Source organism: Lutjanus erythropterus, chromosome 18 (genome assembly GCF_056507025.1).
Source record: "Lutjanus erythropterus isolate fLutEry1 chromosome 18, fLutEry1.hap2, whole genome shotgun sequence".
Classification (NCBI taxonomy): Eukaryota; Metazoa; Chordata; class Actinopteri; order Lutjaniformes; family Lutjanidae; genus Lutjanus; species Lutjanus erythropterus.
The window spans coordinates 23,854,554-23,870,771 of NC_139334.1; the positions used below are offsets into that span (position 1 = coordinate 23,854,554).

Sequence of the window (16,218 nt, forward strand, 5' to 3'; positions counted from 1 at the left end):
ACATAGCAGTAACTGGATATTAAAACAAACACCTGATGAAGCATTTGGCATAAATACAATTGTTTTGTCAGTTGTTGTCAACTATCTGCTGTCTGTCTTTTCATTTCTCTTCCTCAAGCTCTCCTTCGCCTGTGCAAAGTCTGTCTTTCCACTCTGTCTGAGCTGTTCTGCTTTTTTTTCCCCACGTGTCAGGAGAGGAAACATAATTTTAGATCAGCTTTTTTATCCTGTGACAAAGACACCACGGGTCTGGGTTACTGATGAGCTTTGTGACAGAAGTGATGCAGATGAGCTCTCGTAATGTTTTAAAGGCTCCTCTTTCTGTGCTCATTGGAATGCAAAGAGGAACAGTGTGAAGGGGAAATGAAGCCTCCAAGCGGTGGTTTCATATACTTTGCAATTTCCTTGTCTTGATGCCGTCAACATTGTGGCTTTAGCATGCATCAGGACAGGATGAGTGCTCAAACTGACCATGCTCATTCTTCATGGCCTGTCTCTCCCATTTGAATCCAACCTCAGGCCCGTCTAGATAGCTGTCTCCGGTTGGATTTCCTGTCCCATTAGCCTCAAGCAGCCCTTTCACACATGTGCTGTAACTTTGCACTTATCTACACACTACTTGGAGGAGCTGTTTGTGTGAACACAAATGTCAGAATTAGTTGGGCCAGACAGTAAACATATTTAACCCTGCCAGCTCCCGAGTGCAAAGTCCGAGCCTTAGACTGATTAGAGCAGGTCATTGTCCAGAACAAACGAGTGTGCATGTTAATCATGAAGTTGCTTCCTACTATTTTCTGCTTGCCTGTTTGCTTTCAATTTTTCATTGGTCCTCTAATTTGTATACATCTGCCAATCATTATCAGCCTTTATGAGTCTTATTTTCTAACGCCTTTCTTCATCATCTGTGATGTGAAAACATCAGATTTCCACACAAAACAAAAGTGTGCATCTGGCTCCTAGTTCATTTATAAAAGCTTAGCACAACATGAAGTGTCTCTCTCTTGCAGACTGGAGTCACGCTTTCGATCGCCCTTCCTTCACAGTTAGTTTTGTGGTTTCTAATGCTATCAACACAAAAACAGTCATCAGGCAGGCTCCATCCCTCACATAAACCAAATGGAGCATTTTCAAACCATGAGAACAACTGAAGCATCTTTTATCAAGACAGAGACTTTAGATTAAGTGGTCATCAAAACTCTTACAGCTTGAACGGTTAAGTCTATCAGCAGATTACTGGATCAACAGAAAATGAACAATTTTTAAACATTTCAATTTCGACAAACATTTTGAAACAGATATACCATCCATTCACTGGTTCCTGCTTCTCAGATGTGTGGATGTGCTGCTTCTCTCTGTTTCATATTAATGTAAAAACCTGTGGTTGGACAAAATAAATGACTTGAAGATGTCACCTTGGCTTTTAGGAAATTTTAGCTGCCATATTAAAATATTTTCTGGCACAGATATAGACTTCTTTAGAGAGAAAATACATGGTAGATTAGGTAAGACAAGGTAAATGTTAGTGGAACATTGTCTTCACAATGTTACAATGACTGAAAAACATCAACATTTCATGTCCGTTCAAGTCCAGTATGTCCGTACTACAACAAAATCAATTGTAGACGTCCTCTGGTAGCCTACTGGTTAAAGCACATGCCACATAACCACAACATCATTGGTTCATTTTCAGCTGAGGACATTTTTTGTGTGTCACACCTGTCTCTCCTGATTCCCTTCTGCCTTTTCTCTGTTAACTGTTGAATAAGTAAATTATATATACTTGTAGACAAAATACTATATAGAGTATCCATTTTTAAAAGTGTTATGTTATTCACAGGAACTTAAGTTACCTGTTCTCTCTCAAAAAGGTGAACCTTTTGTGTATTTGTTGTATTATAATTTATTTCATCAGCCTCCTATATTAATTTAAACCACAACTACTATATCTAAGTGACATGTACTACTTTTATATCACAACCCTACTTGTGGTTTTGTTTTACGTGCACACAAATTTTACCTTCCTGCCTCTTTTCAAATGTTCTCAGAGCACCAGCCTCCGTACATCATAGCTGTTCTCCCTCGGTACGTGGAGATCCGGACCTTTGAGCCGAGGCTGCTGGTGCAGAGTGTGGAGCTGCAGAGACCTCGTTTCATCACTTCAGCGGGGTGAGTAGTCTTCTTTGAAGCTATAGAAGATTTTCTGGCAACTTATCCTTGCAGAGGGACTTAGACACACTCGCAGACTGCAGTTAGGATACGTAATTCTTTTATGGACATTAGCTGATAGAAAAGAATTTAGATTTGTCACATTATCAATTGTCAAATGGTGCAAATAGTGATAATGAATGATAAATGCACCCTTTTCATAGCAGCCATTTTGACATAAAATAGTAGGGTAAGCACAGTTTTTATGAATGAGACTAATTAATGTTCAATTCCATTAAGGTCAGACAGAATCAGGGTGCTGCTGTTGTGCATGTTGGCACATTTGAAAGGCTCCACTACACTAATTAGAACATGATGTTAATTATTATCATAGGTGACGCTTGTGTTTACTCTGTTATTTCATTAATGTGACTGTAGTGAAAAAGGTCCATCGAAAAATTAATGCTAATTTGTTATAGCAGACTTGTTAGAAAAGCATACCACCTTGTTAAAATGAAAAAATCTTTCACATTGTAACACAAACAATGAGCACATATTTTTTGTCACAATGGCAGCAATGCAATGCGCTACTGCAGTATTTGAGGAAAAAAACAATCCTGCACTGGCTATTGCAAGACTACCAGCCTAACTTTGTGGATTCAATTATGAACGTTGGCTTTTTTTAAAATTAATATATTTTATTGATTTTCAAAGTTTTTATCCCAAAAGAGAAGAAGATTGAAAATTAAATTAAACTATTTATTAAAGTCACCATAACCATCTCTACCAATCTGCTCTCCTGCCCATGGGATTACAGATTACAGTCAAATCAAATACTTTTTTAATTACATAAACAAAAGCCAGAAGTAAAAAGAAAAAAAAAAGACCATTTATGGGTTCCACATCTTACTTTTAATCAAGGGGTTCCTGTGGAGACTCCAGAGAGGCCCTTCATATCTTATTAAAGTTTTGAGTGGACCCTCTGAGTGTGTATTTATTTATTTTTTCTCCTTCTAAGAAGTACATAACATCTTTGACTCAATGAGAGGAGGATGGAGGAGCACTCCATTTGAAAATGTTAAAACGTCTCGCAAGGGGTGCAGTGAAGGCTGTGACCACATGCAGGCTTTAGTTGGTAAGGGGGCCTGGGATTCCTTTGATGTTAAACCAGAGAGGGCGCATACTGAGTTAGGGTCAAATTGGATTTCAAACGTGTCACTAAAAGCTTCAAAAGTACTCATCCAGAACGTGGGGAGATTCACATCGTACATGAAGTCTGCAGGCTGACCTCTGCATCAAGGGCATAATGGCTCAATGTTTGGATAAATCTTCACCAATCTAGCATGTGAATATTGGCTTTTTTGACGGCTACCGCTCTGGTTCCTGTGCATAACATCCTCTAGATAACACAACGTGTGATTTGTCACTTACATCACCTCTCCTGGTTTATATTTCTCATGATAGTGATACAGATAATGACAGTTCCTCCTTACAAAGAAAACACCTCAGTTCCAAACTATTCTCTCTAATCATGTTTTCTGCTCTTATCTTTCACAGGCCAAATATTGTTTATGTCGCCAGCAACCACTTTGTGTGGCGTCTGGTTCCTGTGTCAATAGCCAGCCAGATCCGGCAGCTTCTTCAGGACAAACAGTTTGAGCTGGCTCTCCAGCTGGCGGTGAGCTTCACTTCACTAATAAACCTTCTTATTAAGTTCCTCAAGATTCAGTTAGTGCTGTAGTTCAGAGGATGGAACATTAAAATCACTTACCTTGATTAGGAGCTGAAATAGTAAAATGCTCACAGCTTTTTATGTTACGGTCAGCCTATCAGCAACCCAGTTTTCGGGGGGCTTTTCCAAGGCTAAAACATTTCGCATTCATGGAAGCTAGCATTCTGATAAATTAACTGTAGATATTTTGTTGTAGCATGATGAATTTTTTTATGCTTTTCTTGTTTTTCTGCCAGAAGATGAAGGATGATTCAGACGGTGATAAGAAGCAGCAGATACATCACATACAGAATCTCTATGCCTTCAATCTGTTCTGCCAGAAGAGATTTGATGACTCCATGCAGGTGTTTGCCAAACTCGGCACAGGTAAGGCTTTCCTCCAGCCCAGTGGACATTTGAATTCTGTCTCTTCAGGCCAAATTTGTAATTTGACAGTCAGACTTGGATCAAATTGAATGTGTTGCAATATTTATCTGTTTTAACCTGTAACACATGGCTGCTATTCACCGCACTGGACTCCACAATAAGTGTCCGTAGTTAAGACATTAAAAGTAAATATTTTGTACTTTTGTCCATTTTGTTTAGGTGATTGGTTTTGTCTCAGCATGATAAACATCACCCATGATCTATTTTTATGTAATGCAGCCAAATTAAGATAAATCTGGTCATAATTATATGGAATTTATATCTAGTTATTTCTTCCTCTTTTCCTGAACTCATTAGACATCTGTTGCTTATTGTGTATATTGATGGAAATATCTTTATTCTCATATGACCTTCACATGTGATGATGTCACATTGTGTGAGAATTTATTCCACAATGATGACAGACTTTTTCCTCGCTCTAATGAGCTCTTGATTTTATGTCTGCTTACCAACAAAATATAACAGTATATGTTATAGTGATTTTGTGTGTTTGTAATAGTCCTCAAATAACTTTTCACTTTTAATCAAAGGCTAATAAACAAACTCAAGTATCAAAAGTGGAAAAAAAAGACAAATTTCCCATCCTGTGCTCTGCAGATCCCACCCATGTGATTGGGTTGTACCCAGACCTGCTACCGTCAGACTATCGCAAACAGCTGCACTATCCCAACCCTCTGCCTACACTGTCCGTGGCAGAGCTGGAGAAGGCTCATCTCGCTCTCATTGATTACCTCACCCAGGTGTGTGTGTGTGTGTGCAATGTCTTTACAAAACTGAGGAAAAATCAATAGAAGTGATAGACACCACTTTGTAAAGGATTTAAAGGCATGGTTTGGAATGTACTGCAGCAATGTACTGCTTTGGACAGGGTCAGCAACAAAAGGTATTTTAGCCACTTAAAAAAGACCCACCTAAAAAAATCAATACCACTTTTGTTGTATGCTATATTTAGAATATTTTCACAGGTTTACTTTTTCAGACAGCCTTTTCTGACAGGAAGCCACTGTTATAAAAGCCAGATATTGCTCTCACCAAACCAACCAAACTCTAGTGGCGAAATCAATAATTCTATCTCACTAAACACAGGAGTTGCTGGTCTACCGCTGCTGTCTGTTAGTTTGTTTGTGTTATTGCGTCACTTCAGTGTTTTAAAAGGATAGCTCAGAATCACTGAAAAGTCACACAGTAATTGAAACAAACTAAAATATCAAGGCAGTGGTAGAACAGCATCTCCTGTGTTCTGCAGGGTAAAATAACTTATTTCCAAGTGGAGTTTGTTTGGTTTGGAGAGAGTGAAGATGACGGTTTCCGGTCTGAAGAGGCTTTCTGACAGCAAAGTAAGGAAAGTAGTAGTACCTAATTGGGGCCAAACTGACTGGCATCTATACTGGCTATTGACAAATACCATATACAACCCTACATCAAATAATTCAAACTATGCCTTTAATCTTTGAATGAAGCTCTACTTAGATGACAACAGAAGCCCAGGGGCTGTATAATAATAAAAGCATTTTAAGCGTAAGGAACAAGGTATTTGGTGTCAGTCTTTTTTATTTGTCTTTGCAGAAACGCAGCCACCTTGTGAAACAGCTGAATGACTCTGACCCCTCTACAACGTCTCCACTCATGGAGGGAACGCCGACTATTAAGAGTCGCAAAAAACTCTTGCAGATCATCGATACCACCTTACTGAAATGTTACCTGCACGTAAGCCCCACACTATCTTCTTTTTTTTTTTTTCTTCATTAACAAATGGGCAGTATTTCAGCCCAAACTGCCACTGCTGAACAACAATTACTTGATATTGATAATTCAATATCCTGCAGAATATACAGCATATAATACACACAGTGTGTTGCTCTTCAGTTAAGTGATTTGTTGTATTTTTTAGTAGGTGTAGTGCAAGAAAGAAACAAACAGACTTATTTTATCTTAAGCCATTTCTTTTCCTTATGACTCATCATACTTTTTGGTAAACAACCAACATGCAGTTGTCAGTGAACTTCATCCAAACGTTTATATTTCATGATAAAAGTTACGGCGGCTCTTATGAACTTGGCAGTCGTCACCATCCACTTGCAGCGAAATGAGATGATCACAAGAAAGTAATTTCAAACACTCATGGAAATTGGCAGTAAGACTAGGCAGTCAGTTTTACCTCACACGTAGCCAGATATGTTTTCTTTTAGGCAGCTCATTGGTAGACTTTACTTTGAAGTAAGAAAACTTGAGTCTCATTTAAAAGTGATGTGAGTTTGACTGTCATGAAGGTGTAGTAGCTCCAGTTATGTGAGTCTGGTGTTGATTTAGGAAAGTAGATGCCCGGGCAACAAAGCAAAACGTTTGATTTACCATCCAATCTGTTTGTCAAACTTTATCTACAGTTAAAAAAGCAAGTTGTGCTTGACTGAGATCACAGATAACAGCAGCCAAAGTAAGTTTTTTCACAAGCAAAGTCTCCTCCACGTGTAGATGAGGCCATTCATGTGGTTTGGGCACCCAGGAAAAGTGCCACCAGGTGCTTCCCTGTGGAGAAGCACTATTTATTCAGAGGAATCCCAGGTCAGACCCAGATCATACTGGAGGGATAGCCTAGTCATGACTGGAGATTCTCTAAGTCAGTGTCAGCTTTAGAGTGCCAAGCATCTGCACCAGATTATTTAAATGATAAACACACTGTGAAGCAGAGAGGAAGAACTAATCAGTGAAGTCACCTGCCCTGTGGTCTTTGGGTGAAACTCAACCTGAGCTTTAAAGGGATGAATGGATTTAAATTTGGAAACGTTTGATCTTCATGTTTTGTAATTTGCTTCTATCCTCGCTGCATTTAGACCAATGTGGCCCTGGTGTCCCCCCTCCTTCGTCTGGAAAACAACCACTGCCACATCGAGGAGAGCGAGTATGTCCTGAAGAAGGCCCACAAGTACAGCGAACTCATTATTCTCTATGAGAAGAAGGGCCTGCACCAGAAAGGTAAGGGTCTGCTTGCTGGTCTTTCACTTGTGCTGCAAACCAGGTGATCATATCACGATGGTTTCTGCAGAATTGAATTGTCAATTCTGATCCATCTTTAAGTCTCATCTGCAGGAAGAAGCTGTGTGTAATTATGGGAATCAAAGCTTATACGCACACATCACATGTAGGTCCAATGCCTGCACTCTGACGTAAACCACAAATTTATTTAAATGGACAGCGCTTTGATCTCAGTCCGGTTTTACAACTGTGTTTTTTAGAGATTTTTTTGATACATCTCAATTAAAAAAAGTTGGGGCTTTGTGTGAAACTTAAATAAAAACAAAATGTAATGATTTGCAAATACTTTCTGACCTGTGTTCATTTGAATGCAGCACAAAGACGAGACAGTTAATCTTCAAACCGATTAACTTTATTGTCTTTTGGAATTATGCACTTATTCTTTATACATCGTCCAAAAAAGCTGGGACAGAGGCATGTTTAACCACTGTGATACATCTTTTTTTCTTTTAACAACACCCTGTAAATGTTTGGGAGCACACACTTTTCCACAGCATCCCAACTTTTTTTGGAATCAGAGTTGAATTTGATGTATTTACTCCACTATTTGGAAAGAATGTATTTCAGAGCAATTTTTCATTTAGCACTGCCTCAATTGTTGATGGATTTTGAGTATTTTATCACCCTGGGGAAGTTGAACATTAACCACAGTCTATTAGTATATATTCATATGGGTATGATAACCATTTTTAAATGTTTTGGCATGATGAAGATCTGACTGGGACTTGAAACGTTGTCCATATAAATATGTTTGTGGTTTGGAGTCATTATGCAGGCATTAATCTTTTCATTCTTGAATAGACACTGATTTGCAGCAGATGTAAAATGTTAAATCTTATAGTTTTTTGGTAGGAACTGTGATATAAAGACAACAATCTGAACTGAACTGTCAATGTTATAAAAATTAGCTTTTTTCATTGTAAAATGTATTTATCCTGCCAGCAGTTTCAGGCTATTTTTCATCTAATGATAATCAATATATGCACATTTTTTGCCTTTTCTTGGCACATAAACACTTTATCTGCCTACTTTAAGAGGGCAGTTTATTTCCAAAATGATTTTTATTTTTCACCAGCTCTGTCTGAAAAAACTGCGATTCATGCCAAGTCCATATTTGTGTATTTTTACTGAACTCTGCTTCTCTGCAATAACAGAGCAAATTCCATTTGATTATGTGTGATTCGGGGCGTAATAATTCATTTGAAATAGTGGGGATTTATACACCTCCTTCAGCTGTTGATGGCTCCCCTGGAAAACTGGCATATTTTTTGCTGAGATCAAGTGCAAGTTCAAATATGTCTTTTTAAAGGCAATTTTTAGCTGCAAAAGCAAGTAGAAGGCACAGCATGAAAACACATGACTGTGAGAAGCAAACACATTAAACTAAGGTGGTTAAACCTACCATATAAGTTCAAATTCAATAGCATAAATTGGTCAAATGAAAGATGTCATACTTAAAAGAATGTACGCATATACACACAAAAATTTCTATAATCTAATAAACATTTTGTACATCACATCCTGACATGTGTACATGTAAACTGGGTTTACAGGGTAACAGATTTGTTCTCTCTGAGTTTGTTTCAATTTGCTGTCCTCCTCTGTCTCTTTCTTTTGGATGAGCTCACTGAAATCTGTGATTATTGTTGAGAAATCTGCACCGACGTTTAACACTGAGCCAAACTGACCAACCTGGTAAACTCCAACATAACAGTTCATCTCATCTTATTCAGTATGCAGGGAAAGAACTCTGTTTTTCTTATTAGTAAAAATCCTATAAATGATCATTGCCTAGTTGCTTGAAGTAAAGTAGAGAAAATTAAATACTGCAAATGTCCCCACCAACTTATTTTAACTCGCACATCCTTTTTCAAAATACTGAGAATAAAAAACAGATTTATTCTTTTGTTTTACAACAAATTATTGATATTGTTTGAATTAGGAAACAAAGCTTGAACAATGGCTTGTGGTGCAGGATGTGTTTTGGTGCGTTTGGTTGAAGTCCATTTGTAAATTAAGTCAAATCAGTGTCATACTGCAACGTTTAGTACATACAATACTAGATACAAGTTCATTTTTATTTGTATGAATTTTGCTCTCATTGTTGAACAGAGGTCTTTTCTCTCTACATATTTTCAGAATGTAGTCACTGGTGGAAAATAGTGTAGTTTTATGGTATATGTGCTTTACTTGAATATTTTAATTTTATGCTACTTCGTACTTGTACTTTGCTGTATTTTAGACAGAAATATTGTTGTAGTTACTTGTTATATGAAGCAATAGTATATATTTAACTCCCCAACAGTGTATTAAGTTATTATAAGGTATAAAATTAGCTCCACCTTGATTGAAATGTTGTATATATGTTAATGCATCAGTAATGATATTGTCATCATAGATTCTAAACCAACACTTAAAGTCACGCAGATGCTGCATTGGAATGACCAAACTGACAGGCTGATTAATAACAGCGTCTGATGAATCAAACTCCAAATCAAACTTGCCAGAGTCCATTTCTTTCCTTGTCAAACGTCTGATCGTCCATTAAAGTTGAACATGTTTCCAATGACAAAACAAAAACAAACAAAGAGATCCACATTTGTAACTTCTGCAGCAAGAGGCTGCTTCACTGGTCAAAACCAGTTTCTGCCTCCGGCCTTAGATGAGACTTGTCAAAGAATGGTTCCTCCCATATTTAGAATGGACCACTAATTACGCTGCGAGACCCTGATACATACCCAATACATTGTACATTATCTGATTCAGTTATATTATGCTCCTACAGCCATAATATGATATACGTATATGATAGTATAACTCTCTCAATGAGCCATTTTACTTTGATGTTTTTAACACAGTTTGGTGCTAATATTTTTCCAAGAAAATCATAATAAGACTTGTATAAGAGTTTTTTTTTTTTTTATAGAGTAGTGTTGCTGCAGTTAGAACTGAATTATCAGTGTTTCTGTCTTTCATAGGCTGTAGGGTGTTCAGTTTTACATCAAGGGTGAAGATATTGGTATCATACGAAACTTGGTACCAACCGTCTCATGCTGAGAAAAGGTATTAATAAAACTCCAAAGTTGGGCAACGACATGACCACTTTATGCTAATTCCATGCAGTTTGGAGGAAAAAGCATGCAGTAAATGTGCTATTTTTCCCTATTCCTAAAATGTTTTATTTGAATATTTCTGCATACTGGGGTGCTTAAACATGATAGGAATTGCAAAAATTGGATGTGACTGGAAAGCAGAGATTCTTTTGGATTTAATGAGCCCAGTTGTATTATTGTGTGATGATGTTAGTCCCCTTAGTAGTTTTGCTGTAGTGAGACCATGATACTGGTTGCATTTGTGGTGGCATTGCAGTCGTTGCTTTATCATCCTTTGTCTGGCGGAGATCTGCACTATCATCTATCTACTGAGTGCAGTCTTGTTTGAAGAAGTTTGTTTGTTTGCAGTTTGAAGTGAGTAACTGATATGAGTCATTATCCAGTTGATTGACTTATCTGTTGTCTACTGCTTGATGATTAGAGTTCAGTTTGTTTGTCAAAGTGGGGTTTATCTGTTGCAGCCCTCAGCATGACAACTGAACACACAACAATAAAATGCAATGAAACATCTGCTCCCAATTTCACTTTCAAATTGGATGTTGAATTTGAGGTTTAGTATTTAAATGTTGGATCACTTGATGCCAGACCTACGTCTGTCTTCATCAGGACTCTCCTCAATTCCTGCCAGTTCAAACAGAACCATTGTTAGCTGGATTGCCCCATTATGTTTAGATTCTATAGGCTCCTGTTATGTGCTTGTAGCAGAGCTGCATTCTGGGCACAGGGTGGATCCGCTCTGTCAGGCTACACACTTTATCTCAGAAGAGGTTTCCTGCATGTGGTCGACTCGTCATCCTCGTAGATCATAGCTGTCTTAATGTCATTTGGTTTCTGGCGGCATTCTGAGGCAGATTCTGGGCCGCTCTCGCTGTTAGCGCGGCTGGTTTTAATCGGCCTGCTACAATTTGTGTTTGTGATGTCATGCTGATCGAGTCTGCCTCTCTTTATCTCTGCCAATTCAAACCAGCTGTTCCCATCCACCAATTAACACCGCGTGTGCTCCGTCCAATTTCTGTTGACACAGGGATTATGTAATGCAGCGCACACCAGAGGAGATGACATCTTGCTACTTTCCATCAGACTAATCTCACATTTATTCTTCACCCGGTTTGCCCTCTCTCAGCTCTGCAGGTGCTGCTGGATCAGTCCACCAAGGCCAACTCTCCGCTGAAGGGCCACGAGCGAACAGTGCAGTACCTCCAAAGACTGGGTAAGGGTCAAGTCTGTTTTAACTTACAGTGTCAAAGTTGTCGTCTGCGTTAATATATTTAATCCGTTGGGGCGAGTTTGGGAAAGCCTCTGAGAAAACTGTCACCCTGATTGATCGTGGATGTTGGATGAAATGTACGGTATCGTCAGCATTATGTTGCACGTCCTGGTCTGCAGGCTTTTATATGTCTGTCACTGACTAAATGAGAGGTTTTTGTACCAGATGTGTTCTGTGTAACTCGTTTGAATTGCTTGTATCTGTGCATCAGTGATGCCAAAATAAATTCCTCTACTTATTGGGCAGCTGGCACTTAAAAGTGCTGCTGCCTGTGTTTTTGCTAAGTGTATCAGTTTCAAATTAATCATGACACTGCGGTTTAATGATTAGGTAATAACTGTGTCTCTTGTAGCCCATTATGAGGATGATTAGAATTCTTTTTTAAATGTCAGTTTTATATTTCCTGCCAAAGTGTGGTTATTTAGTTAGAATTTCAACTACGGGTTGACAATATGACCTAATGTCAGTATCTCTATTTTTCACTCTTTGGATGGTGACAGTATTATTTCATAGTATTAAATTGGTTTGTTTGTTTTTTGTTTTGTTTTTTCATGATTTGAAAGGAGTAGACCATTCCTTCAGGAAAAAAAAATGGTTTGTGTTATTATTTTTAAGATAAAATAAGTGAAAGGTTTGTATCCTTACCAAAAAAGTGACATTAAGGGGGTATGGTGTTTTCTCAACAGCGTTAATTTTGCAACAAGCCCAAAGTATATTACACATAGGTACAGTTGTCAAAAGTCTGATTTTTTTTTTCTCTCCAGATGGGAGTCCTACTTTTTTATTTGCAACAAGATGCAGTTTATGCTGTATGAGGACAATTATTTAGACCACAACTGAACTTCTGAAGACAATAAAATGTACTATTTTATAGAATTATTTTTCATTTATCATGTTGATGACAGTAGCACAAATTCCATGTCATGGTACAACATCACATCGTTTATGACTCACACTGGTGCGCCACCCACCTCTAGTTTAAACCACTGCTTCTGAAAAGTATTGCATTTTCTTACATAGCAGATTTTATTTCTTCAAGTTGAAGGTTTTCTTTCAGGTACAGAAAAAAAACATGTTGAGAGTGATTTTGTTTCTGTTTCTTCACATCAGCTGGTCACCTGATTCCCAAACTTTGGTTAAACCCAAGAACAATCCAGTAAATTAAAAATAAGACCTTGTGGCAAAAAAAGAGCTGGTTGGACCTGCTCTTTGACCTCCTTGGCAGTGATTAAATTAGTTAATGATTGCAATGCTTAGTGGTCAGCTGCAACACCAATACTGGGAAATAAAGCAGTAACAACAATCTCAATTTTTTGCAGCGACTCTTAAAAACATCTTGATCATTATGTAGCACATTTTTGCTGTTTTGTACCAGCTACAAACATATGATACTACCAAAAAAAGCCATTATAACTGGAATAATGGTTTTGAATAACAGTGTGAACAAAACCCATCCATTTCTAGTAGATCTACCACAAAGACGTTTTTTAAAGGCAGGTCCTTTTTTGCTTTTGTAAAAATCAGTCTGTACCCTCCTAGTTGTGTTCCTTGTGTATTCAGATCTTAACAATAAAATTTTGGTCAAAGTGCCTATGTTTTAGCGTCAAAATGCTATTTTCTCAAGCTCTTCTAAAAACGTGACCAACAAAGGTGTCTGAATAATGACGTTGCTATATAAACCCTCCAAGTTGAGGAATGGGAGGGCAACAGCCCTTTTTTCCTAATGGCTGAAAGGGAGTTTTCCTTTCAAAAAGCAATAAAAGAAGGCAGATGGACTCACTGTGTTGCAGACTTTTTCTGGTCAAAGACAACAATAACACAGTCTTGCTTGTTATATTTTGGAATATTACTTATTCTGTTTTTTTTTTCATTCCGGTTTGTATCTACAACTACACTGGTATATGGCATGCTGCTTTATATATAAAACAACAAATATTTTCATTATTAATTAATCTGCTTGTTATTTTCATGATTGATCAGTTAGTTGCCTGGTCTATAAACAAGACAGACAGAAAAAATGGTTTAAAAATGTCACAATTTCCCAGAATCAAAGTTGACTTCTTAAAATGTCTTTTTTTTGTTGAACTAACAGTACAAAACAAGCTGCAAAAATTACACATTAATTATTCATATAATGTAATATCAGAATACTTGCTAATTCATTTTTCCTTGATTGACTAAGTGAATCAGTGACTAATTGTTGCAGCTCTGGTGCACTGGTCTCTTTTTTTCAGGAAAGTAAGCATGCACATTTATTTGTGAAAAATGCCCTGTTAGTGCTGCATGTGTGACTTTGAAAGGACGTTTTCTGAAACTGACTATAGGCTTCATCATGTGTTGAGTCTCCATCTTTGCTCCCTTGGTGAAGTTAAATGTACTTATCTGTTGTAATCTCTCAAACACAGGAGTGGAGAATTTGAGAATCATCTTTGAGTTTTCTCCCTGGGTGTTGAAGATCTGTCCTGAGGACGGCCTGAAGGTGGGACACAGAGATTTATAAAAAAAAGTTTTTTTCTTCTATGGGCATATGAATGTAAAGTGCTTTGCATTTTTGTATATACTGCTGCTTGGTTGTGGATGGAAGCTCATTCTTTTTTTGTACCTAACCTCCATCTGTCACAATGACAGTCAGCACTTAGAGCAAAAAAATATATATAATTCACCTTTTTTCATAAAGTTTAACTGTATTTCTTTTCCATTTACTGTGAAGAAGTTCTAAAAATCTCTCCTCCTGTCCAGATCTTCACTGAGGACCTGACAGAGGTGGAGACTTTGCCCAGAAACAAGGTGCTTAACTTCCTGAAGGAAGGCTTCAAGGAGCTAGCCATCCCTTATTTGGAGCACATCATTTACGTGTGGGAGGATCAGGGCCCGGAGTTTCACAACGTGCTGATCCAGCTCTACCTGGAGAGGGTTCAAGGCCTCATGAAACAGTACCTCAACTCACTGCCAGAAGGTACGAGCCAGAAAAAAAACTAAAAGTTGATTTAAGTTTTAACGTTGGGTTCACAATATCCGAGGGCCCTTTAAAAAGTCATGAAAGGTTTTACAGTAACTCATTTTTACTGCTTGAAAAACTATAAGACTGGAGAAGGTAATTTTTAGATGTTTCTACAAGAAATTAAGAGTTTTTTTTTAATTATTATTTTCAGAGTTTCAGGCAGATACTTAACATTCAGTAATTTCTGCCTGAAAGGGAATTTCTCAAAATGGAGGAGTGTAATTGTGTCAGAGCTGCAGGACAACATGTCTCTTGGGCTTTAATATCCTCTTAACTCACCATTTTGAAAATCAACTTGATGCCAATAGAACATAACTTTAATTTACTGTAGATGAGTACTGTATTTTCATCTGATTACATCAGTGCATATGGGTTCACTTTCCCTTTACTCACTCATCCACTCATGGTTGTTTCTCGTTGCTTTGCAAATAAAGCTTGTGTCAGGACTCATTATGAACTCCAGCCGTCTCCCTCCGTTTGTGCCTTTTAATGATCATCCAGGGACCGTGTATTGAAATGAACCTCTCAGCCAACACGACTACATTTGCAGCTTGTTAATGTGCTCTCTCTCTGAGAAATGAACTAATAACTTCACACGGAGTTCTGAAGCATATTGCAGTTCACAGCTTGTGATATTAAGGTATTGTTCCTCTGAGATTATTTGGATTCTCGACAATGAAGTATGATCCATCAACATTACAGCATACTGACTTTGTAAATATTGATGCCTGTTTAAAAATTAGTTTTAGGGTATTTTTGGCCATTATTAGAGAGCGGGGATGACGCGCAGCAAATGGGCAGCAGGCGGGAATCGAACCGGCAGCTGCTGCAGAGGACTAACAGCGTCAGCATACAGGAGCTAGCTCCATCAACTGAGCTGCAAGGGCGCCCCAATATTGATGCCTGTTTAATCAGAAGCTGTACAGCTCACAGCTCACTCGCCTTCTTTAGCTTGTCAACATCCCCAGAATTTAATGTACTATCATAGAAAACCAAGAAGAGCAGCAAATATTCACCTTTGAGAATGTGTACCCAGTGAATGTGGGGGATTTTTCCCTTAAAGATGATCTGAAATATTAAGTTGATTATCAAAATTGGTGTAGGTTAACGTTCTGTTGATCAACTAATCGATAAGTCAACCAATGTTTGCGGCTCTTGACTTTATGATTAAAACCTCTTTGCTGTTGCAGGAGTTACAGCTGTTGCTGCAGGGAAGGAGGAAGGCGATCTCGGAGAGTTCAGGAACAAGCTGCTGTCTTTCCTGAATATTTCAACGAGCTATGAACCGGCCAGACTCATCAGTGACTTTCCCTTTGATGGTAAGAGCTGGACAGTGGACAAACAAGACATATCTTCTCTTTGCCTAATAGATAGAAACAAGGTTGTGGGCTGACAAGATGACATTTCCCTTTATGATCCTTTGTGATGATGTGAAAATAATGTCTGAAGCATTTATATCCTGGATATGGAAGGAACTTAGCTGTTTTTGAAAAATGTCAGA

General features: G+C 38.0%; 1 protein-coding gene across 2 annotated transcripts in view; it reads left to right on the top strand.

Annotated features, from left to right (window-relative positions):
- vps39 (VPS39 subunit of HOPS complex) overlaps positions 1–16,218 on the top strand; it is a 36,806-nt gene that overhangs the window by 8,721 nt on the left and 11,867 nt on the right. Inside the window, exons 9-18 of one of the 2 annotated variants that reach the window (XM_084742182.1) lie at positions 2,046–2,166; positions 3,703–3,823; positions 4,114–4,243; positions 4,901–5,043; positions 5,870–6,010; positions 7,135–7,276; positions 11,573–11,659; positions 14,122–14,195; positions 14,456–14,672; positions 15,908–16,036. In XM_084742182.1, coding sequence (XP_084598308.1) covers positions 2,046–2,166; positions 3,703–3,823; positions 4,114–4,243; positions 4,901–5,043; positions 5,870–6,010; positions 7,135–7,276; positions 11,573–11,659; positions 14,122–14,195; positions 14,456–14,672; positions 15,908–16,036 — 1,305 coding nt within the window. The remainder of the gene's footprint in view (positions 1–2,045; positions 2,167–3,702; positions 3,824–4,113; positions 4,244–4,900; positions 5,044–5,869; positions 6,011–7,134; positions 7,277–11,572; positions 11,660–14,121; positions 14,196–14,455; positions 14,673–15,907; positions 16,037–16,218) is intronic. The other variant, XM_084742183.1, reaches the window with a different exon arrangement.